Below are 22,772 nucleotides of genomic sequence, written 5' to 3' on the forward strand. Positions count from 1 at the left end.
CACTTCTTTATCTGCCTGTCATTCGCTTTCTCGCGTTCGAAATGATTGAAATCACTGTTGGATATGTTGCTGGTTTCATTGCAGCTGCTATTGTTGTTGGTAAGTATTGTTCGATTCAGTCCATTCACCGTGGTAGCGGGTTGTAGTCAAGTATTGACCCTGATCTGTAGCTCAGATCTTCTGCCCTACAGCGATCGCTCTAATATTAGCGGGCTTTCTCCGAGACACAGAGACCGTGGCTACTTGGTAAGTCTGTTCCATTTCTTAGCTACCTACCTTCTGTACCCCGATAGTTAATGCCTGCTAATGAGCAAACGATACAGGAACATTGCCAGCCGTGTTCTCCTGCGAACATGGTGGCCCACGATTCTCCAGTCCGACTCTGTCCAAAGCCACGGCGCCCGACTCAGGATCTCTCTCATTTCTTGGGCGGTCCCTATCATTGCGGTCCTCATCGCCATCGCTGGCGTTGTTACTCCGCTGGGCCTGTATGAGGAGATCGATGCACTCGGGAGTAGGCTCGGATCCTTCTCGTATGTCAAAGACAGCGGGTCTTTCGGCGCAGCTACATCGCAGAGAGGGCTTCACGACTTCTCTCGCACTTGTAGCTGGGGCCACAGCCTGCTGAATCAAGGCCCAGCACCATGCCCTTACTCTGGGAGCAGCGTCATTGTCAGCGGAAGCAACCGCACCCTCAACTTCACCATGCCCTTCGGCATTGATTCCAAAATCAACCCCACCGCGAAGGAAATATTCTCCAGCGGAACAAAAGGCCGCACGACAATCTCAAACTTCTTCGACATTGAATGGCGGCAGCTTACAGCCAGGAGACGGGCCTTCGTCGATAACGGCACCGAGGTTGCTGTCGGCGCATACCGCCAGCTAGAGAGCCACATCATGGACCCGAGCATCAAGGTCGTTGAAGGCCTGATTGTTGACGCGGCTAATGGTGGTATCGGTTTCCGGAACCATACCATACCCACCAACATCGATCAAGGGGCTAGCTGGTCCGAGGACCTGCTGTTTATTGAGCCAATCACGAGTTGCGTTGGGCTGAACTTGACGCTCGACTTCGAAGTCAATTATACCGTTCCTTCTCCGAGCATTGACAATCTCAGACTCACCGACCGCGGGGGGTTCGTAAACATCAATCGCACGTACCCATTCTACAACAGCGAGAACACACAAGCAAATCCAGACTTGGATGGAAGAGCCTACAAAGGAGCCTGGCTCAACAACTTTTGGACTATGGCATATTTGAACGTGACGGCGACGAGTAACAAAACTGTCGGCAGGAAGGCATGGTCATACGTTAATTCCCACCTGGGGAAAGGGTTCCCGCTCGACGTAGACGTTCTTACAAGCTACCGAGGGCTCGGGATCGGCAGGTTCGGCAGTTACCTGGATCTAAACCATTTTACTATTGGTGCAAACCCAGCTGCAAACTGGTCAAACCCATTCGGCGTCGATGACAGAAACTTCTCAGACGTTGAGATACTTTGCAGCGGCGCCGGGAACGCAGACCTAGCCAACATCTCACACATTTACGTTGGATGCGGCCTGCTTCGCGGTGTGCCCCAGAGGGTTGATGGCGGTAGCAAGCTGGCTGTGTATGAGAACCACAGCAAATGGTCTTCTCCCCTTCACTCTTGCGCTGCGGCTGTGCGGGCAATAGTAAAGACAGTCACATTTACCGCCAACGGCACTGACGGACTCAGCAGTCTTAAGGCCACGTCCATCATGCCAAAGAACTACGGCAGCCCCGAGGACTACCCGCTTTGGGGCATGGAAGATTCTGGCCTCAGTATGGATGGCATCAGTTCGATCTGGGGGATAATCTCACCCGAGTACGCTTCTCGGCCTAACATTTCAACAGTCAAGCAGCGGGAGTTCCATATTCCAGGATATTCCGCCTCTCTTTCACTTAGCGAGCTTGAACCCTCTCTCGGGTCAACGACGTATAACTTACCCGGTAGCGACTTTCCATCAAGTGTGATGAAACTTCTCTTCCCTTACAATTCGAATCAAGGGGCACTTAACAAGGAGTGGCCATTCGATCTGGCTGGTGCGTCGAATATGCCCATATTTGAACGGTGGCAGGCTCTTTCTGCGGATGCGACTGGCATCTCAAATGTCATCAAGCTTCTATGGACCGATCTTGCGGCTTCAGCGGTGGTTGGAACGAAGGGGACGCTGGGCTCAATCAATAACGTGCCTGAAGAGGCCGTCGAAATCTCTATCCAGGTGTTCGGACGGAGGATCAAGTATCACTACGCGTTCGGAATCCCGGCTTTCCTTCTACTGTTGGTCATGTTGTCAATCATACTCGTCTTGCTCGTGACTTCAATCTCTCAATCATCGACTGTTAATGTTCTTCGACGTCGCCTTCAGCAACTCACTGTGGGCAGAATTCTCACAACAATTCTATACCCTGAGAGCAGTGACCTGGCCATGTCGAGCAAGGAATGGAGCAGCGCAAACGGGAGCAAGACAGTCCTTCTTAATCATGCGCCTCAGAAAACTGCAGTGGCGGAGGATGAGAATCTTACGAAGTATCGAGCAGACACACCGGCTGAAGAGGTGAAAGTAGGATTGATGACAAGCGACAGGAGAGCAGAATGATGATTACTTTTGTTTTCTCAACTTCTTGTCTCTAGCAAACCCGATTTTCTAGTCCCAGATTTGACTCCGATGCTCCGTTTAGTCTTCTACGTTCGGGAACTTGATTCAATGACAGTTGAATGTGCTTGCTGACGATCCGCCTCCATATCACTCGGCCGGCAACATCAGACCACGACACATGCCGAGCAAACGCCGAGCATGATGCCTTCTAACCCATCAGAAAAATGTCAAAGCGCATACACGAGCTTCGTAGCGGAAATATTGCCATCACGGTACTCCTGGAATCCTTTATGAACTCCCTCAAGGCCACCGGGAATAACCTTGGGCTTGTTAGGTTTGATCTTGTCTTCCTCAACCCAACCCGGAAGCTTTTCGAAGAACTCAGTCCCAAGCTGGTGGTCTGCCTCATGCGCCTATTTTGGTCAGTTATTGCAAAATATGCCACGGTGTGCGCGTGTGGAGAGGACAGCTTACCGGCCAATGGAAACTGCCGTAGCGATGGTCTTTCAAGAAGGCAGTCCAGACAAGCACATCCGTCACCTTAGTTTGCTTGGTGACATCCTCAGTGTTTGCCTTTCCGGGTCTTACAGTGCAAAGGCCGCCGGCACCTCTCTCATCGATTGCTCGAGACGCCAAGCCTGAAGAGGACTTGTTGCCGATGGTGTCGAAGACGTACTTGAGACCAGGTGCCGCTTGCTTGATGGACTCGACAATATCGTCGTCGTGGTAGTCGAAGGCATGCTTCGCGCCAAGGTATTTAACAAGGTCGAAGTGGGGTGGACTACACGTTGTGATGACCTTGAACCCGTGGAGTGCAGCAATTTGAATTGCATAAAGTCCGACACTCGCTATTTATTATTAGTCGAAACGCATGCATACTGATGTTTGGGAAAAAGACTCACAACTACCGCCCCAAATAAGAACAGATGTATCTTTTCCTCCGTCTCGAGGAATCGCGAGACAATCTTTGGAGAACAGTGCAAGCCATGATGTCATGGAAGCAAGCGGCAACGTGGCCGCCTCCTCGAGGCTGATGTTCTTTGGGACCCGGAAGCTGATGTTGTTGTCGGCCACAGTGTACTCGCTGTACCCTCCGATGCCTTTGATTTCTCCTATGCCACAGTCAGATTTGTCTATATTAAGCTTCCAAGGCTACATACCTCCCCAAATCAGCCCAGCGATGGTGTCGCCCTTTTTGAGCTTGTTCACTTGATCACCTGTCTCTTCGACTGTTCCGACAAAGTCGCACCCCAGAACCGCACCATCGCCAAAGGCATTCCCGTCAAAAGACTGGACTAGAGCCGATCTGAGAATTATGCATCACTTTCTAAAATTGGGGTCATGTACTTACCGTCTGTAGGGTTCTGTGCGATGTGTGAGATTTTGACAAGAGCCTGGTTGGATGCCGGCACGGGAATCGGGATTGACTTCCTGACCAACGATGGTTTACCGTTAGGCGCCTCAACCACAAGCGCTTGGCATTCTTTCCCACTCATGTTTGGATATTTTGACAAAAAGACACCGTATCGATGGTAATGGAGAGTGAAGGGAATTGGGTGAGGAGGCCATTGAGAAATATCAGCCGGACGTTGGCCCGGTATATATCAAACTCTCAAGGTGCGTAGTCTGTTCTTGCTCATCAGAAATACGTCATGAAGACTCGATAATCGCGTGTCTTGTTGCTGCGGGGTTGATGGCTGAAAACATTACAAATCGGTCTCGGCCGGATGACAATTTGCGGGCCGGTCGACACCAAGAGCCAAACATACAAGCCGGAGTGGGGTCGGATGCCGGCCGGCCCCGATCGGTCGGGTGGGGACCGGATTCTGGAAGTGCAAGTGCAAGCGCAAGCGCCAGGCGTAGGTAGTAAAGGATGGACATAGTCTGGATGATAGTCAAAGTTGTGGAAACCCTCAATCACTGCAGTTTAGTAGATCAGGTGACGTTGCCTAGTGCACCAGGTCCCTCACGAGGCGGTATCTTTTTCTTGAGTTGAAGTGGTTCATCCTTTCTTCAGAGGGCGATTACTAAGGATGCACCAAGTGCGCTGCATGAATTTCTCATCTCCCCACGGTCTGCTTGCTGGCGCCAGCTTCTGTCTGAACATGCTCGTCTGATTTGCGACTCCGAATCGTGGCCGTCATTGGCTCGGCTGGTCTATTATGCGGGACAACGGCAAGCCAACTCAATGCGAAGGGAATAGAGCAGACCGAAACGCAGGAACAACAGAAGTATCACCAGCGCTACAGGTTGTTGACAGTGACATTGATTCATGTATTGATAGTTTGATCCCCCAGAACCTTGCACTCGGATCTTCGGAGTAAATGGTACGTTCCCTTTGTCTAACTGTGCATTTCTGTCCCGGGGAGGTATTTGGAGTTTCTACCTATTCAAACTCACCCACCTTCCAAATCGAGCAATCTTTTTACAACTCTGGCACCACAAACATAGGAGCAGCGACCGAGCAGCTGGTCGGGGCATGATGTTGCCCAAGCTTCCTGTCGAAGACTGCCAACTCGAGCTAAACCATCCAACCCCATTTTCCGTCACCATCGATTCGGAGCTTCTGAAAGTCACGGAGCAGAAGCTTCTCTACTGCAGATTTCCCGAAGAACAAACGGATTTCACTGATGATGACTGGTCTCAAGGTGCAAAGGTTGCACGCATTCGGTAACTGGCAGAATATTGGAGAAATGAGTACAACTGGAAAGACCAGGAGGCAGGTTCCCCGCGTCTTAACTCTATCACTTTCTCTTCATGATTGTAAGGCTGACTAGGCACAGGAGCGAATAAACAAAACGTTTAATCATTTCCTTGTCAAAATTCAAGTTCCTGATTATGGCCTGGTCACGCTGCACTATACCCACACTACGTCGCCCAACCCGGACGCCATCCCGCTCTTATTTGTATACGGCTGGCCATGTTCCTTTCTTGAAGCTAGCAAGGTCGTTGAGAAATTGACTACGACCGATACCGAAAACGACGATTTCCCATCATTCCACGTTATAGTGCCATCCATCCCTGGGTTTGGCTTCTCACCTGCCCCCTTGAGGTCTGGAGTCGGCCCTGCAGTGGTCGCTCGTGCGTTCAAAGTCTTGATGACTGATGTCTTGAGCTACCCCTGGTTCGTAACTCAGGGAGGCGATCTTGGCGCTTTCATCACTCGCTGGATGGCAATTCAGCACCCCAGTGTTATACGAGCGCAACATTTCAATACGTTCCCGGCGCCCACCCCAGCTTTCGGTGCCGCGCCCTTTGCTTATCTTCGCCTGCGTATGTCCGGCGTACTCTACTCAAAATACGAAAAGAGACTTTTGAAGACTCGCAGTGTCTTTCACAGAGACCAGAGCGCATACATCGACATGCAGGAAACACGGCCTCAGACTTTGGGCTTTGCACTAGGCGACTCCCCCATCGGTCTGCTGGCGTGGTTCGTGGAGAAGCTTCAATCTTGGGTCGATGTACCCGAAGCGTTGAGCAACGACGACATCATCAACTTGGTCATGATGCACTGGATTCAAGGGGCAACCCCAGGTTTGCGGTTCTTCAGAGAGGCGTTTGGAGATAGGCGGGAAGCTGACAAAGCCTTTGACGGGCATCTCAGTTCTCACGGGCGTGAGCCTCTTTCCCGGAGAGATCCTGCCAGTCAGTACAAGTCAAACAAATGTGTTGTGTTTACTTCGCTAACTTTGAGTCTGTAGTGTCCAAAGGACTGGGCCAAGCAACTTGCAAACATCATCTTTTGGCGCCAGCATGAACATGGCGGTCACTTTCCAGCTCTCGAATGTCCCGATGACTTAGTTAATGATATTCGGAAATTTCTGTCTTCCAAAGAAATGCGAAAGGTTTCAAGAAAGAATGGGAAATGATCTTTGCTTGTAAGGAGCGTTTAAAGGCGATGGTCTGTAGTTGAGGGTCCACCTACCGAGCAGAGGGAGGGAGGGGTTGAGTTTTAATTGAGATGACCTGGAAGTGACAGTCGGAAAGTGGTTTAATATAACACCGACTGATTTTATTACGTCTGGGCGGCTACATTCTGTGCACTTCGATGAGGGCGACAATCATAATCGAGGATACAGACAATGGAACACAAGCAGTCTCTTTGAAGTCTCTTCAAGATCCCAGACACAGTAGTAGAAGATATCTTGCCCAGACTTGAAGTCCTAACTCTCGTCCATAATCTGAGATGCCATGGCACTGCATGATGTGACATTCGCTTATACTAGTGAGGAGCCCATCGCATCAAGATGCCTGGGAGCTGTTCTCCACAGATCCTGACAAGAGGCTGGCTGCTGCTATCCAAGCCTGGGCTCGATTGCGTTCACCATACATGTCCCTTCAGAATCATGCTCTATCTCGGACAGTTTGTTTATCGGTTTTTACCACCTGTAAGACAGTTGTTTGATCCCCACGTAGAAGCCGCTTCCACATCTATGTACTTCACACAAGAATCCATGACTCTAAGAATTCATAAGCACTTGAAACTGCGCGCGAAGAATGATTAATGCATGAGAAGACCTACTGACATCAGAGTTCAGGGGGCTAAGAGATGCAAACCAGTGTGCAGGGCAAGCTAGATCTACATGTATCTGGTTGTAGTAGAAGCTCTCCCGATTTGGGACATAGGGAGACTCCAGCTGGGATATATGATGGTTTTCAGATTGAGCTTTTCTGTTCGGGCAAATAATGATCATACACAATGAAGGCGACGATAGCAGCGACAACGACGGGGGCAAGAGCACAAAGTTTGATTTTCCAAAACAAAAGACCCATTGGTATTGACCTTGATTCCTATCAGAAATGGACTTCCGCCGGGACAGCTGAATTACACTCACGGATACAGAAGCTGCTCAGGTTTCTATTCTCGCTGTCGATAGCTATCAGCGGAGGCTTCGTAGCACTAAGATTTCCCGGCCTTTGAGAAGCAAAAAGTGCAATACCACAAGAGACACGTAAAAGCAATTCGTTGGACATATCTACATATGATAGGATCCAACTAGTAGCACCAAAAACAGTTCCATCCCTTGATACTCTCAGGTCCAACATAGAGGACCACAAGACCACGTAGATTGATAAGACCGTTAGGCTGCGATTGAAATTATCGAGACACTATTCATTCCTATGACAACCCTTTGGGGTTCTCCGGATCCATGTCCAAAAAAAGGCGTTTCGAGCCGCCAATACAGGGAAAAGGTTCTTAGCTGCTCTCATGCCGTACGATTCGCAAATCCGCAATTCAGCCGATGACGTATGCACCATGCTAGTCTAACAGTGGAGCTCAGCATAGCTGTTCCGGTGATTGCTGAGTATCGAGTCCACATCATTTTTTTGATACATAATCGTCCAAATACTTGAATAATTGGTTTCGGAAACGCCAACCAGTCACTGCAAGACAGATATGCGGCCCTAGGCCTCGGTAGTTCTTGGAAGTGTACTCAAACAGTGTGCGACGGATAAACCCAGAAACTAACTACTTGGATAGTTTACAGGTGGGTATGCCACCATTTCCGCAAACGGAATTTACCATAGCTGAGTAACTGTAACGGGCTAGAGCCCGGCCGAGATCTCCAGCTTTGCCGGAGCAGCTACCGAGATCCAGCTCCGCCGGATCCACTATTCTGCTGTAGCACACCGCCTAGCCCCAGTCTGCATCACTGCTGCTAGGCGCCTATCCCTGTAAAGTCCTTTCCTCCTTCTTCAGCTTAGAATAGTCAATCGACAGCACCTCTACGTTGAAAAAGCCTAGGGGCCAGCCCCTTACAGTAACCAACCACCAGGGCCTAACCATAGCCCAGAGACATTGGCTTGGCCCATTTAATGTTTATGGGTCGATGTCTTGGACTAACAATCAGCTTTATTAGCTATTGGCACTTAAAGGGTAAGAGATATCTGGATTCTGGAGATCAAGTTGCGTCAGTGTCGGTGACTAAATTCTTTAGCGGAACATCTATGCAACTCTCCAGTTTCTGGACGGTTTCGTAAATAATGAGATAGCTGTGGCTAGCTGGATGTATTTTCACTTGATGAACACAGCCAGTCGGCTATTATCTTGGTCACTCAACGCAGTAGTATCTGTAGAGGGCGTAACGGGCGTGTGACACTTAACATATCTACCCTTGGAACTGCTAACAGTCTTCACCGCTGCAGCAAGTTTCGTGGCACCTATTGCCTACTACCACCTGCTCCAGAAGTACTGAGCAACACATCGGCCGCATATAAAGAGGTCATTCCCTCTCCCGAATTTATCAGGCCTATTCTACAGCTGACAACGAAAGTCACTTTCAATTCCGAGTCATAAATCAACCGCTTCTCGTTCCAAGTCATCAAATATTCACAACCACACAATGCCCAACCCACAGGTTTCCCTCGGCGCTGCCCGCCAAAGCACTCCTCTCAGTCCCACCAGCAATCTCCTTTCCACCGACGCTCTCTACCAGACCATTCTTCAAGGAGCTCAGGGTGGCAACTCCACCGGAGATTACTTTGGCCAAGTCAACGCCGTCGCTCAGATCTACAAAACCATCGGCAACAGGGGCGGGGACGCCTGGACTACAGGCACTGACGGTCAAGGCCACCCTGTCTACTACGTCAACGAGCGAGATAGTTCCGGGAAGACATACTACGCCACGATTGCCCTTCAAGGCTTAAAACTCGACAATGAAAACATCACGCATAATGACAATACGTGGACCGTCAATGGTGTGACTTACACCGGCGTCGTCACCGCGGTCAAGACTATTGGTTATTCCAACATGAAATTGTCCGAGATCTCCTGGGACATCGGCGTGGCAGCTGCTGGTACGATCCCAGCCAAGATCTTTATGCCGTTGATATTGAACTGCCTCAAAAGCGTCGCCACTGTCGTCGGAAACGCCATCCGCTCCGCGTTCCGGTCCCTCGTCGCCGGGGGTGAAGCCCTCCAGCAAAGCGAGATTGAGTTTCAAAGACTCGGCGAGCAAGAAATCTCCCAGACTGGCGAAGTAGCCGTTGCAGACACTGCCGCTGACGCCACTGCCACCGCGATCGCAGGAGGAATAGGATTCATCGGCGCCGCAGTCGCAGTAGCAGTCGTATTTATCGCCCTGTCATTCGTCCTACACAACTCGTACCATAACCTCCGCCTCTGGAACCTAACCAAATATGACCTCGACTGGATCTGCGTCTTCATTAGTGAGTCTGGTAGTAATGAGGGCCAATTCTCGTCTGCACCGCTGGACCAGAAGACTAACGTTCCGATCACTATCAAAGGCGCCACACGCGCCAGCGGGATCCCTGGCGTCGCTGGCCCGCCTTCGGTCCAGTATGCAGACTTTAATGTCGCGAGTTCGCACGAGTACAATGGTATCGGCTGGGCGATCCAGATCAACCTTAAGGACCCCGCTACCAATACCATAGTCTACACCACAACAGTCTACTACGACATTCCGTTTGAGGGTGACAACTCGACGAACCTCACATTCGACCCTGTGCCTGATCTTGCAACTTGGTATAATGATAACCAGGGAAACAATCAGAGTACGAGGGCCACGCAGACGTCGGGCGATGGTGTAATTACGGTCACTAGTACGTACGATTATCTGAGTGGACAGCACGGGGTGCCCTCGCAGGTTGGGGGGTCCAGTAATGAGGCATATTACTACCAGTCGCTGCTTGTCATTGCTGAAAACGATCTCAAGGTCAACGACTTGACATTTTAAGAATGGACGCAGCGAGGTAAGATGTATCTCATTGAGGGGTCAGGAGCTAACACTGGTTGTGCGGACGAGTGAACTGCCAAGAGTCAAAGACACAGCTATGAAACACGTCTACTTAGAATGCAAGATAATCTTCAGAAGTCGTCATCTCATTACCTGCCTTCTCATCGATCGCAATCTTAGCACAGTACGCGTAGTCTCCCATGCCGTGCCTTGAGACAAAGTCTCCTCGCACGCGCAGCTCAACCAGCGATTGAAAAGTGACCCTGTAAGCCTTCAAAATCTCAGTCGTGGCCAGCAAGACTTTGCAGTTCTGAGATTGTGTTAGGTCGGATGTGGAAACTGTGTGCTTACGGGTGACTAGATTCATCATGGATGTTGCCGAGTGTGATGGTTTCCTTGACACATCGTTAATCAAAGTTGTCTCTTGATCTTGGTTTCGGATTCGGAGAGGAAAAGAAACAAAACACTACGCAGCTCTTAGTCTTATATGATTACTTACACATTATCCTTCTTTTGGGGGTGTGTTTTTGGGTTTGCAAGATCTTGGGAATGGTATGAACTCTTGGCGTGCCAGGCTGGTTGGCACACACGGTAGCTGCATGCTTAGCGGACGTGGACTCATGCTGCAGCAAGATGTTCAAAGGAACGATTAACATCGCTGATAGGTGGAAGCAAGATACGTATAAGGATGGGAAGCAGGGTGAGGGTGGTAGGGCGGTGTCCGACAGTGATTAGGGGTATCCCAGACCCTGGTAATGTTAGGGAGGGGCTGTCTACGATGTTTCTGCCACCACTATGGAGGAGCGGGGAAGAGGCTCATCGTCTCAAATAAGATATTTCAAAACATGTGTATTTCATTGTCTATTGATCAGGCGAGAGCAACGGATTCGGAGGTAGCTCCAGCCAAGCTTCAAGCCCATAAAATTGACGTGGACGCAAGCGGGGCCAGCTGGTCTCCCTGAGGCAGCGCTTGGTGTAAATTACACAACAACATATGGCAGAGTTGATGGGAAAGCAATGAAAAAATGCCCAAGATTCAATTAACCCTTGAGCACTTCAATGCCTGATCTGATCAAGCGCAGTAAATCGATAGCCAAGGAATGAAATAGAATATGAAAAAGCTTTAAGAAAAGATGAATTCCAATGTTCTCATCTACTCTCAGAGGTATGGTCTCTTCAATTCTTTAAGCTCAGTCATTAAGATTTCGCCTAATCATCACCTCATCGGCCCTCAAAACACGTGTGCCATGGACCGCTACCCTTGTGTCAACAGATACAAGTACACCGTCGACGGTTCAGCTTGGGTTTGGGTATATCGCGCTCGATGTGAGGACTGTGTCATTGCAAATCAGTTGAAGGAATGATTGGATAATTTGAGCAGCATAACCGATAAGGTCTCTGGGGCCGAACGGGGCGGAGATTGTGTGCTTTGGCCGGATAAGAAGGATAAGCTGGAAGGGCCACGCACGGTCGGCAGAGAACAGTCATAACGATGGCCACATACATCGTGAATACCCGTTCAATTATTTTAGAAAAGAGTCGTACGCAAAATTTCGACAGTGAGCACTTGTGGCATATGTCTAGAGAATCGCTTTCAAGCAAGAACAAGAAAACATCTTGGTACCGCTCACTAAACACTCTCTTGCCATCAATACCCCCAGTTCTAGAACATTGAGGTTCGAGACTGAGCGGCAAGTAGCTACACCTAGGAGGAGTCACTTCCGTCCAAAGATGGACAGGTGTGATGTCCGAGCCACCTACACCGAAATGCCTGTTAATGATCATACATCAACGGGGCCTCCACCGATACGTCAGAGGCGGCTATTTAACTGTTCACAAAGAACTAGTCCCGTATTAATGAGAATCAATGTGCTCCGATCGAATGGGTCCACATGGCCTAACATCGAACGTTAAGAATTTCGCTACCGTTGTGCAACGGTAGCACTATTGTAACTGGCCTCCAACGATTCCCGCTATGGTTCAGAACATTCACTGTGACCCAGAGAAAAATCACAATCTGTATTTCGACCAGCAGACTTCATTTAATAGTATTGGCTGGTCCTATTGAAGGCAAAGATGATGTAGGTCTTTGTTAAATAGATCTCTTGCACTGGTGGATGTTTACTGAACAACACTGCGTGTTGACCTTCGATGACCATGAACATATCGTTATCACTTGACAAAATATACTTGTGGTATACATTTCGAAACTAATCTCTCGTCGTGTTTTGAGCTATATTGAAGAATGAAACTGAAACCATAATGGCTGTGTACTGTGAGGAGCCCAGCCAGCAAATTCGATACTCCAGGTTCAAGATTTTCGATCTTTTAGGCCGTGATTCGCTAGTCATGAACTTTATTTCATTCTAAACTATTTGAAAAACTCTCCTCAAGTTATTGACGTCGGCTTCTTTGAATATTTTCTACCATTGCCCCTGTTTTGTCGTTCCTTTTGTTGAGTATATTATTCCTACCCACTTACGTAGTTAGGAGATTGCGTTCGGAAAGCAAATCGTTCCTATGCATTCGAAAGAGTCGTAAATTTGACAACGATTTTGCTAACGTTGAGAGTAGCTCCAAGTTATGGCGTGTGTAAGCAACGGAATCCAGCCTTGGGCACGTCGTGATTCGTGAATTGCACAGACTGGATGTGGAAATCGAAGAAACCCTGGCCCGACGAATGAGCGACTCGAGATCACACACAGTGCGCGGTCGGTGTTGCATTGTTCCTGCGCTTGCCGTTGACAAACTTGCATCTCAATGAAGAATACCGAACAGGAAGGTAATGCGCCGTCATTGCTACCCACCGTACATCGTTGTCAGGAAATGAACCAGTAATATCAACTGTACAGTTTTAAAGGCGGGGTTTCCAGCCTGATACTCCTCTAGATCTGCAGTGAGATTCACTAGTCGTCTTTGATGGCCCGATTGAATGCATTTCTCCAGCTGTGGGAGTCATTTGATTGGTTCTCTATCCGCATTATGTAACTCGGCACAAGAATTCGATCCAGAAGCCGTCCTCGTTTCGGACAGCATTACCATTTCGTCTAGCCCAGAGCCATACTTGATATCACCTCGCGTCTAAGAATGACGGCGAACCCATGCTGAATGCAATCTTTGTCGGTAAACAAACACGTTCAATTAAAGTGAAAGTCGGTGAGCATTTTAGTATAAATGGATTCCTAAGCCTTGCCCATCCTGCTCGGACAGTCTGTTCCGACCACCTTTGGGACTTGATCTGAAAAGCACGACCCATTTGTTGACTATAGCGATGGCAGAAACGGTTCTTGACTTCGGCGCATCCGGAAACATCGGAGTATCTGCCGTTATCGGTGCCCTCCAAGCTAAGCGCAAAGTCATTGCTGTTGTCCGTAATCAGACAAGCGCCGAGAAGATATTCAACTACGTTGGAACCCGCGATGGAATCACGATCACCGAAGCGGACATCGCATCTGAGGAATCTGTTATAGGTATCGTTGATCAAGTTCGCGCCGGCAAGCTGCCGCCGTTTCAGCATGTTTTTGCGTCTCGTGAGTACTTCTTCACCCCTTAGGTACCATTGTTGATTGAGGCGGCCTCTGGTATTTGCTTCGAGGACACGTGACTGATACCAACTTTGAACAGCGGGTGGTCTTTATTGGGAGACTAGCCTGATTAATCTCGACACTTCTGCACTTCATGAGATTATGAAGATCAATTTTGAAACTTATCTATGTGAATAGCTACCAACATAAGCTGAACTCGTTGTGAATTTTCGAATTTAAACAATCTTATCGCAGACGCATACCGTGCAACTGCGCCGTACTTACTGGAGAATGGCATCCCAAACAGCTCTTGGACGATGTGTTCTGGTGCTTCGGGAGATATGGGTCGGCGAGCAGCTCCTGCTGTAACTCAAGGAGCTTTGTTCAGCATGGCCACTGTGACTGCCCGCGATAATCTAGACGCCAACATACGCTTCAACGAAATCTACCTATCCTATCGAGTTCAGCACCACGTCAACTTGGAAGACAAAAAACAGTTCCTCGGCCTGGCGCATCTCCAGACTTCGAGGGAGTTCGCCCCACTCTACCAGCAACTGTTGGACGGAACGGACATTAGGAGCAAGAGGGTCAATGCTATCAACCCTGAAGACGTGGTTGATTTGAAGTACGAAACTCGTTACCGAGACTTCTGAGGGGTGTCGGTGGGCGGTTTGTATGCGGAAACTCGTTCACTTGAGTTAGAAGCTCGTTCACTGGCTTTCTGTTTGATTATCTAAGGGTGGAGCGTCGTGTTGCGCTAGTTTCCTTATGGGTAAACCTGATATTAAGGTGTATCTACAAAAAGGGGCTGTTTGGTGATACCTCTGGATGGCTGTGTAGACGTCCATGAGTAGACATCCCACAAGCTAGAGAGTTGGCAATTTTCGTGTCGCGCGTGTACTTCAAGAACGACGCTTCCTGGGCTTCCGCAATGACTTCGATCTGCGCTTTATATTCAAATTTGAGACCAACTTTGAGATGGAATGTGATGTTGACCTAAATCGAATGCGAGAAAAGACAGCGGAAGAATACAACTAACTTAAACAGTGGAGGGAGACAACGGACTGTTTCGTCCGGAACCTGCGGGGTTGATCACTGACCCCTGCTCCTCATTCATAGACAGTTGAGCGCGGATGTGTGGGTTCAGATTGAGAAGAGCTCAGTGTCATGTGGAACCTAGAGCAACAAAACCAGCATTTGTTCGTTTGAAGGACAGCTGAGGCGTACATGCTGAGGATCAGAGAATTATGAATAATCGACAGGAAATCGCCAAAAGAAACATCACAGTCTGCGAGGACAAAACTCCACGGCTTCCACGGCCACGCGGCATTAGTTTGCCAGGCAAAAGAGACGGTTCAGCACACTGACGTGGCGGGGAATAGGCGGCCGGTTTAGGGCTGACCTACAGGGATCTTGCATGCAAATAACACGTTGGACCGAGCTAGAATCCTCCATGGGCCGATACTACATTGCCTCGATATTGACGGCAACATCTTTTCATTTTGTTTCCTGTTCATGTCAAATCTGTCGACTAAAGCTGAAAGGGAATCAACGTAGTCAAGTTCGCTGCTGAAAGAAGTTGCTGTTGGCTTGTTGCAGTCATTCCCTGATTCGATAGCTCGCAGGCACCGTGCTATGTCAAGTTCTGCCGCGTCCGATGGTCTGCTCACTTGGATGAAGAGGCCTGTGAGTTAACATCGACTTTGATGATGATCTTTCAGGCATTTGAAGTCCATCTAAGGTTGATTCCAACGTCGATATCCCCAACTCAAGTTGCCAAATCTTCCGAACGGCTCCCTATGCGACCATTCCGGCGGCCATCTCATCTGCCTCATCCCTTCAACGAGATGAGATGAAGGCCCGTGCCCTCAGGGCATGAATCGGCCAAGTCGGTGGTTGATTGACTCGCCAGCTATTTTAGTTCCTAATAATCTCCATCCGGTCTTAACGAAAACGAGTAAAAAGTCCACAAAACGTCGCGCTAGCGCAAACTCTGTCGGCAATGTCTTGCCAGTTGAAGGGCGGCGATCTCCGCTAATTACATCATCAGGTAAGACAAAACAACACCGGGCCTCGGGCCTGAAAAACTTAACCTCATCTCATCAAGATGCCCGGCATGCGACGACGCTCGACTCTCCGATCCGTCGGAGAAGAGGTGAACTCGAGTTCATCCCAATCTGTCGCGACCGATGGTCCCGAAAATATGAGTACCGATGAACAGCAGCCCGATGCCGACCGGGAAACCCCCTCGCCGGAGCCTGGTCCTGCGGCTCCGACGCGGGCGCCGACTAACGCGACGAGCGCCAGTGCAGCAAGGAAGCCGCCTCCGAAGCCCAATCTGATGACCAGACTCGGTCTCGATGTGCCAACAGTCATGATGATGTTTAAGGGCTCATTACCACCGATCATTGGTATCAGCATCTACCAATCGACACCAGTTGCGCAATACTTCACCACCCTGGGCTACCTCGTGCCCATTATCTCAGTCCTCGCTCTCGCTATTCTTCCGAGAGGCAAGTATCTACAGAATCTGGTCCTCAATGTGTCGGGAATCTGCATCGGTGCCGCGATCTCAATGCTGGCCCTGTGGACTGGTGTCCGAGCGCGACACAACACCGCAACAGCGGAAGAGCTGGCCACCGGCTTGCCCATCTACAACTCCAGCCAATCGGCTGTTTGTGGCATTTGGCTGTTTTTTAACATCTGGATCTCGAACACGCTGCGTGCAAAGTATCCGGCTATGAATCTCCCCGTCATGATTTACTCCATCTTCATGAACGTCGCGTGCACCTTCGGGCCGCTCATGGTGACAAACGCGTCCGCAGAGTCATTCGTGAGACGACTTCTGGTGGCTATGCTCTCTGCTATGGGAATTGCTACCGGTGTCGCCCTCTTCATCTTCCCAGTGTCCAGCCGAAAGGTTGTCAGTGCTGAATTCAAGGGCGCGATCGGGTTGGTCAGAAAGTCGATCAGACTGCAATTGAACTACCTGCAGGTTCTGTCCAGCGATGACATGTTGGAACGCGAGCCGACAAGAGCAAGCAGCGCTTTCAGGAAGAAGCCGAAGGGGCCCGAGATGACGAAGGAGGCCAGGGCTGCGGGAGAGTTGAAGGGTACTGCTTTAGCTATCTCGGCTCTGTTCGGAAAGATGCATGGAGACATGGTCTTTGCCAAGAGAGATATCGCGTACGGGAAGTTGGATGCCAAGGACATGAGCGAGATCTTCAACCGCCTGCGGAGCATTATGATCCCACTGAATGGAATCAGCACGATTGTTGACATTTTCAGGCGGGCGGCTGAGAAGCATGGATGGGGTACGAGCGACGAGGGTGGCGACACGGATATTGAAAAGTCCTTGGAGCAAAAGGTGTGGAACGACATTATGCTGCAACTCTACGAGCCATTCGAAATCCTCACCGAGGCTATGGACCAAGGACTGGAGCACGTGGGTATCGTGCTCGAACTTACCCCGAAACCCAAGAAGTCAAAGACCGCCGATGTCGAAATGGAGGCTGGGGCGAAGGCCTTGCCCAAGCCAGGCGAGTCTGGGTTTGCACAGGTTCTCGCGGACAAGGTCCAGGACTTTAACGACAAGAAGGGAGAGATGCTTAAGGCTTGGTTGAAAGAGAGACGCGAGGCTACTGAGCTGGAGCGACAGGAACTGCACCTCAAGCGATTGGAGACGAGGATGAAGGAGCGCGACCAGACACAGCTCTATGTCATGCTTTACATGGAGAAGCTCATGCTTGCGCTTGGTGAGGCGGTTCAGGACTTGGTCATGTTTGCTGACTCTAAGGTGGCCGACGGAACCATGGGCAAGAAGCGCTTGATCATCCCCTCGCAGAGGCGCATCATGAAGTGGTTGAGGGGAGCATGCAGCACCCAGGACGGAACGCCAGAGCAGAACCCGGACATGGCGGACATGGGGGCGAATGTGGTCTACGCCGGTGATGGGTACAACAAGAAGAAAGACCCCGAGCATCTCCCCGCGCACGGCGCATGGCAACATTTCGGCAACAGGCTTCGAAAGATCTCGGCATTCGTCGGTTCTGGAGAATCAATGTTTGGCTTCCGTGTGGCAGTGGCGACGATGACTGTCGGCATTCTGGCTTTCCTCAAGGATACCCAGACCTTCTTCAACGAGCAGCGTCTCGTCTGGGCGATGATTATGATTGCCATCGGAATGACGATCACTGCAGGCCAGTCCATCTTCGGCTTCGTGTGCCGTGTTGGTGGAACACTCGTCGCCATGATCTTCTCGTACATCATCTGGTACATCGTCGTGGAGAGAACCGCCGGAGTCATTGTCTTCCTCTGGTTGTTCACATTCATCGAACAATACTTCGTCCTCAAGTACCCCAGGTTCATGCCCGTATGGCTCATCATGATCATCACCCAAGTCCTCATTATCGGCTACGAGCTTCAAGTTCAGAAGATTGGCGAGGTCGCCGCTGCAGCCACCGGACAGCCGTACTACCCGACCTACCTCCTGGCCCCTTACCGTCTTGCCTGTGTCGCTGCAGGATGTGCGATCGCATTCATCTGGACCGTCTTCCCCTCTCCGATTACGGATCGCAGATGGCTTCGCATGGACCTCAGCGCTTCGCTCTACCTACTCGCCAACTACTTCAGTGTCATCACAGAGACCATCAAGGCCACCATGAACGACACCCACGGAGACATCAAGATGCCGGGAACGCCCGCTCAGAAGATGGAGAAGGAGAGACGTCGCATCTTGGGCAAGCTGTTGCTGCTGCTCCCTAGCCTGGACAGCCACGCGCAGTGGCAAAAGTGGGAGCCTGATATTGGTGGCAAGTTCCCCAGGGCGACCTACGAAGACATCATCAGACGTTCTACGAGCATCATGCGCTATCTGACACTGATCGCGTACACAATTACCTGGAAACCTCGCGATAGACCATCTACCGCCTCATCAGCGAGCGATCGCCAGTGGCTCCGTGCCTTGAACCAAGTCCTCGCCGGTATTGAGCCAACACAGCACACAATCCTCTCCACGCTCACCCTGCTCTCGAATTCTTTGCTCTCGGGCCAGTCTCTGCCTCCATTCATGCAACTCCCACGACCCAATGAACTCACTCGCAAGCTTCTCCATCTCCGCGCTCCTGAGCCTGAGCCGCAGCCAGGCATCCAGAGAAGGGGAAGCGAGTTGGAGCACAGGCTGGTCACTGTCCACACGCACACAGGCGAGGAAGTCCGTTCGACGACTCGCAAGCCTAGCGTCACGAGTGATAATTCAACACTGGCAGGCATGGCCGAGCTCGCGGAGACGATAAGCCCGCCAGGCAGCGGAAGCATTCTTGACGTCAAGAATGTGGAGCAGCATGGGTACACAGAGTTTGCGGTGCTGCAGGTATGCAGCTCGCTTGTGTGCGACGACCTGGAGGGACTGGTTCGTGCGGTCAGCAGTCTGGTCGGTGTGGTGGACTTCAGCTTCAGGGTTAACGGCAGTGAGGCGACCTTGAGTAGCAGTGAGGAAGACGATGTGACGGGAAAGGCGAAGAGGCATTAATGAAGAAGTAGACTGTCACGAGCGCTTAGCTTGATATTCCTTGATACCTAATTGAATCATTCTCATGAGACGCCCGCTGCCGACTCAAATCATCAGCACTTTTGTATTCCAATGTGTTTGTATCTCCTGCGAACTCGCATGTCTTTTGACCCAGCGGAATTTGGGCACCTTGTTGAGACTGTTGCCTAACCTCTCGCTACCTACATAAATAAGTACGAAGTTTTGCTGCTCGTTGCGAGAACATCTCGATTCTTTTGAACGTCTGATTCCTAAACACCTTTATCAAACCTGCACGTAACCCTGCAAACGACAACGACAGGGACGAGGACACGTAATCCTCGTTCGAATTCTTTCAGTCCTACCAACAACACCACGCCACAAATTCGGTCGCTGGCAATCTCACTTGACTTCCATTGAGCTTCCGCGACACCATCATGAATATTGCTACGTTTCCACTGTTCTCCAAGCTTCCCAGAGAGCTCCGGGACATGATCTGGGACACTGCTCTCCGTCCCTTGGAACACGGTGTGCATTACTTCTCTTTACAAGAATCAAGTCATAAGGGACTGCCAAACGAGAATGCGCAGCCGGCGGTCGAGCTCTGTAGCACCAAAAGCGACCAGAATCTCTCAACCTACATGCTCACACGCGGTCTTCTAACATCTTGCAAAGAGTCACGAGCTGCAGTTGAACGATCTCGACGCTACGCACAGAACACGCCGAGAATCATCACCTCCAAACTTGACGGAAAAGTACAAGAGCTATTCTACTGTGACTCTTCGGACATAATCATCCTCCGTATCGGTTGGGGTAGAACAGGACACATTGTGTCAGAATGCCTGGCAAAACCGGAATCCGATAAGGGGCATTTTGGAGCACCTCCCCGTTTCCCCAAGCATATCGGTCTTGAGATCGAGCTGGACGACTACTTATGGCTGGTGCAATGGGGGCACTCACCATCAAATCGCAGCCAGCAGTATCAACAGGTTAGATACTTTGTGGCTTCTATTATGAATTGGGTGAATCACGGAGCCACGTTGTACTTTTTCTTCCCAGGAAACAAAGCCTTTACCGACTACGAACGCGATCGAATGAAGCGTGGGAATCTCGAATCATCTCAAATTGAAGGGCTGGTATTCAACGACGGCAAGTATAGATATCTGCCGGTCTTGCCATCAAGTTGCCTAGAAACAGAGCTAGTTTGGACATTCATTACGAAACTAAAAACACTATTCCGCGATAGTTTCAGCCAGATCCTTGCGCGTAATTGGATTCCCGTCTGAAAGTGATGGCTCGACAGCAAATTTCTCATGAGAGGACGACAGGGTAGGAGTTGGCAGTTATCTTTCGCTCGGGGAGAGTTTGAGACACCTTCGATAGAGCATAAATACGAAAGGGACATCAGTTGACATCACATATTGGGTGATTTGAGACTACGTAGACTATATCTGACAGCCCGGTACAGTGACCATCCGGACACAGTCTGCTTAAGCAGTTATCGGGCGGATACTCTGCGGGTTGTGGAAAACATCCTTCGGATCCCAAGCTGTCTTGATCTGCTCCAACGCCAAGACATTACCCTGCCAATACGACTCTTGCGCATCAATTAGTGAGGTGTCGACAAATCCAGGGTAAGTTCCAGTAGACTCCGTCGAGACGGTGTTGAGTATCTTCCGGTGGAAGTTTTCGAGGAAGTCCTTGGTGGTCTTGCATTCTCCAGCGGCGTAAGATTGGTAGAACATGAACTTGTCGCGGTGGGCGAAAGCCGTTGCGCCTGTGGGGACCTCTGAGATGGCACCGCCCACAGCCTGGAACCGAATGGACCAGGAGTTGTCCTCTGCTTGAGCCTCTAACAATTCAAAGAGTTCGGCGATTGCAGGCCGAGATAGTATGTCGTCCGGAGTGAAGCCGAGGCCCTTGGAGAAGAACTTGCCAGGGCTAGCAGACAAGTGACGTGACTCCTCAGCTGCGTTCTTCGCAATGGAGCTGTCCCAAGTCTCCTGGCTGAGGGAAGCAGCACCGCCAGCCGGGAGTCTGCCCATAATGTTGGACTGATGAAGCTCCTCCCATGAACCGTACCACGTAGCCGAGATGCGTACGCCTGAAGGGGTCAAGGTAAAGTCGGTGCCGAGTCGGTTGTCCAGGGTTGGGTCGGCAACCAGTGATTGCCAGCTATGGAATGCTTCAACCTTGTCATCCCGGTTGGTGAACTTTAAGTCGTTGGTGTAGAAGAAGACCTCCTCTGGGGCGGGGTGCGTCTTCATCACGAACTCGGTGACGATGCCAAAGCCAGCGCCCGCACCTCGCAAAGCCTGAAGGAGGGGTCAGCATCATGGTCTCGGAATTTCCGCGAGGGAGATCTTACGAAGAAAACGTCGGCGTTCTGATGGTTGCTAGCCCTTGCGATTGTGCCGTTGGCAGTGACAACCTCAACTTCCTCTACATGGTCCAATGTGGTTCCCCACATACGAGACATGGGCCCGATGCCTCCCTTCACAATGTTAGAACACCAGCACACCACAAAATGCAAATGAAGAGACTTACGACGGTGGCGTGACCACCAATCCCGATGCCCCCGCAAAGGCCATGGGGGATGACTCGCTGATGAGCACGGAGGTGCTCGTCAATCTGGCTCAGCCTCGTACCACCGCCAACTCGAACGTTCCGAGAAGGAGTCATCATGTCGACGGAAGTGTATTGGAAATGGTGCATGTCAACTGAGATGGCACCATCCTCACCGCCAAGACCTAGGAGATTACCGTCAGCACATCTCGTACCTTTGGCGAAAGGTTTGCTTTAGGCTCACCATGGTTTCTGTCAAAGGTTAGTAAATGTCAGTAAGTAAGGGTAGCTTAGTACTCACCCAAATCCGTGTCCGCCAGCCTTAGCCTGGACCTTGGTGTCGTGCTTGAGGGCACACTTGACGACGCCCGCAATCTCCTGGGCGTCTTTGGGCCTGATGATAGCAGCCGGGACGGAGCTCTGGCCGAGATTGAACGGCTGAGCCCATTCGGCCGTGTTACCGAATCGAACGCAGTCGTCTCGGCCGGCGCACACATCATTGAGGCACGCCTCAAGACTTGAGGGAGCTGGTACAACGATAGGACCAGAACCGAAAAGGTACTGGGCAATGACAGCTCCGCCAGCGAAGGTCAGGGCAGCACGCCACGTCTTCTGTTCTGTGGAAGCCATGTTGAGTTGTAGGAAGGTTCAAGGAAGGAGTCTAATAACAGAGTGCAGTTGACTGGATCCATAATCCCTCGGACAAGCGATGTCGAGCTCTTATACTGACGAAGATTCAGCTTGCCGTCCCTCCTGCCGGTCGTCGTACGGGTATGCGGCGGCCCGCATCGGCGATCGGCCTTGGCCCGGAACGGCCAAGTCTGTCTGACTTCCGAC

At 50.6% G+C, this 22,772-nt stretch overlaps 6 protein-coding genes across 6 annotated transcripts; 4 read left to right on the forward strand and 2 right to left on the reverse strand.

The window, feature by feature from the left end:
- Positions 1–41: 41 nt before the first annotated feature.
- Positions 42–2,622, forward strand: CGCA056_v003819 (uncharacterized protein; the record flags this gene model as incomplete). Its single annotated transcript, XM_037319075.1, has 3 exons — positions 42–99; positions 171–246; positions 324–2,622. 3 exons carry the CDS (start codon positions 42–44, stop codon positions 2,620–2,622), a joined length of 2,433 nt encoding a protein of 810 aa, XP_037183755.1.
- Positions 2,623–2,849: 227 nt separating this feature from the next.
- Positions 2,850–4,118, reverse strand: CGCA056_v003820 (Zinc-type alcohol dehydrogenase-like protein; the record flags this gene model as incomplete). Its single annotated transcript, XM_037319076.1, has 5 exons — positions 2,850–3,035; positions 3,097–3,470; positions 3,525–3,734; positions 3,783–3,917; positions 3,974–4,118. 5 exons carry the CDS (start codon positions 4,116–4,118, stop codon positions 2,850–2,852), a joined length of 1,050 nt encoding a protein of 349 aa, XP_037182747.1.
- Positions 4,119–5,720: 1,602 nt separating this feature from the next.
- On the forward strand, positions 5,721–6,379 carry CGCA056_v003821 (putative epoxide hydrolase; the record flags this gene model as incomplete). Its single annotated transcript, XM_037319077.1, has 2 exons — positions 5,721–6,267; positions 6,324–6,379. 2 exons carry the CDS (start codon positions 5,721–5,723, stop codon positions 6,377–6,379), a joined length of 603 nt encoding a protein of 200 aa, XP_037182748.1.
- Positions 6,380–13,590: 7,211 nt separating this feature from the next.
- CGCA056_v003822 (uncharacterized protein) lies at positions 13,591–14,496 on the forward strand (the record flags this gene model as incomplete). Its single annotated transcript, XM_037319078.1, has 2 exons — positions 13,591–13,849; positions 14,099–14,496. The coding sequence occupies 2 exons, from the start codon at positions 13,591–13,593 to the stop codon at positions 14,494–14,496; spliced, it is 657 nt and encodes a 218-aa protein (XP_037182749.1).
- A 1,454-nt stretch (positions 14,497–15,950) lies between these two features.
- On the forward strand, positions 15,951–19,373 carry CGCA056_v003823 (Uncharacterized protein; the record flags this gene model as incomplete). Its single annotated transcript, XM_037319079.1, has 1 exon — positions 15,951–19,373. The coding sequence occupies one exon, from the start codon at positions 15,951–15,953 to the stop codon at positions 19,371–19,373; it is 3,423 nt and encodes a 1,140-aa protein (XP_037182750.1).
- A 1,487-nt stretch (positions 19,374–20,860) lies between these two features.
- On the reverse strand, positions 20,861–22,565 carry sorD-3 (FAD-linked oxidoreductase sorD; the record flags this gene model as incomplete). The annotated part of the gene is made up of 5 exons (XM_037319080.1): positions 20,861–21,685; positions 21,739–21,864; positions 21,918–22,120; positions 22,180–22,187; positions 22,237–22,565. 5 exons carry the CDS (start codon positions 22,563–22,565, stop codon positions 20,861–20,863), a joined length of 1,491 nt encoding a protein of 496 aa, XP_037182751.1.
- Positions 22,566–22,772: the final 207 nt, after the last annotated feature.

Source organism: Colletotrichum aenigma, assembly GCF_013390185.1.
Source record: "Colletotrichum aenigma strain Cg56 chromosome Unknown KSG_Cg56_contig02, whole genome shotgun sequence".
Classification (NCBI taxonomy): domain Eukaryota; kingdom Fungi; phylum Ascomycota; class Sordariomycetes; order Glomerellales; family Glomerellaceae; genus Colletotrichum; species Colletotrichum aenigma.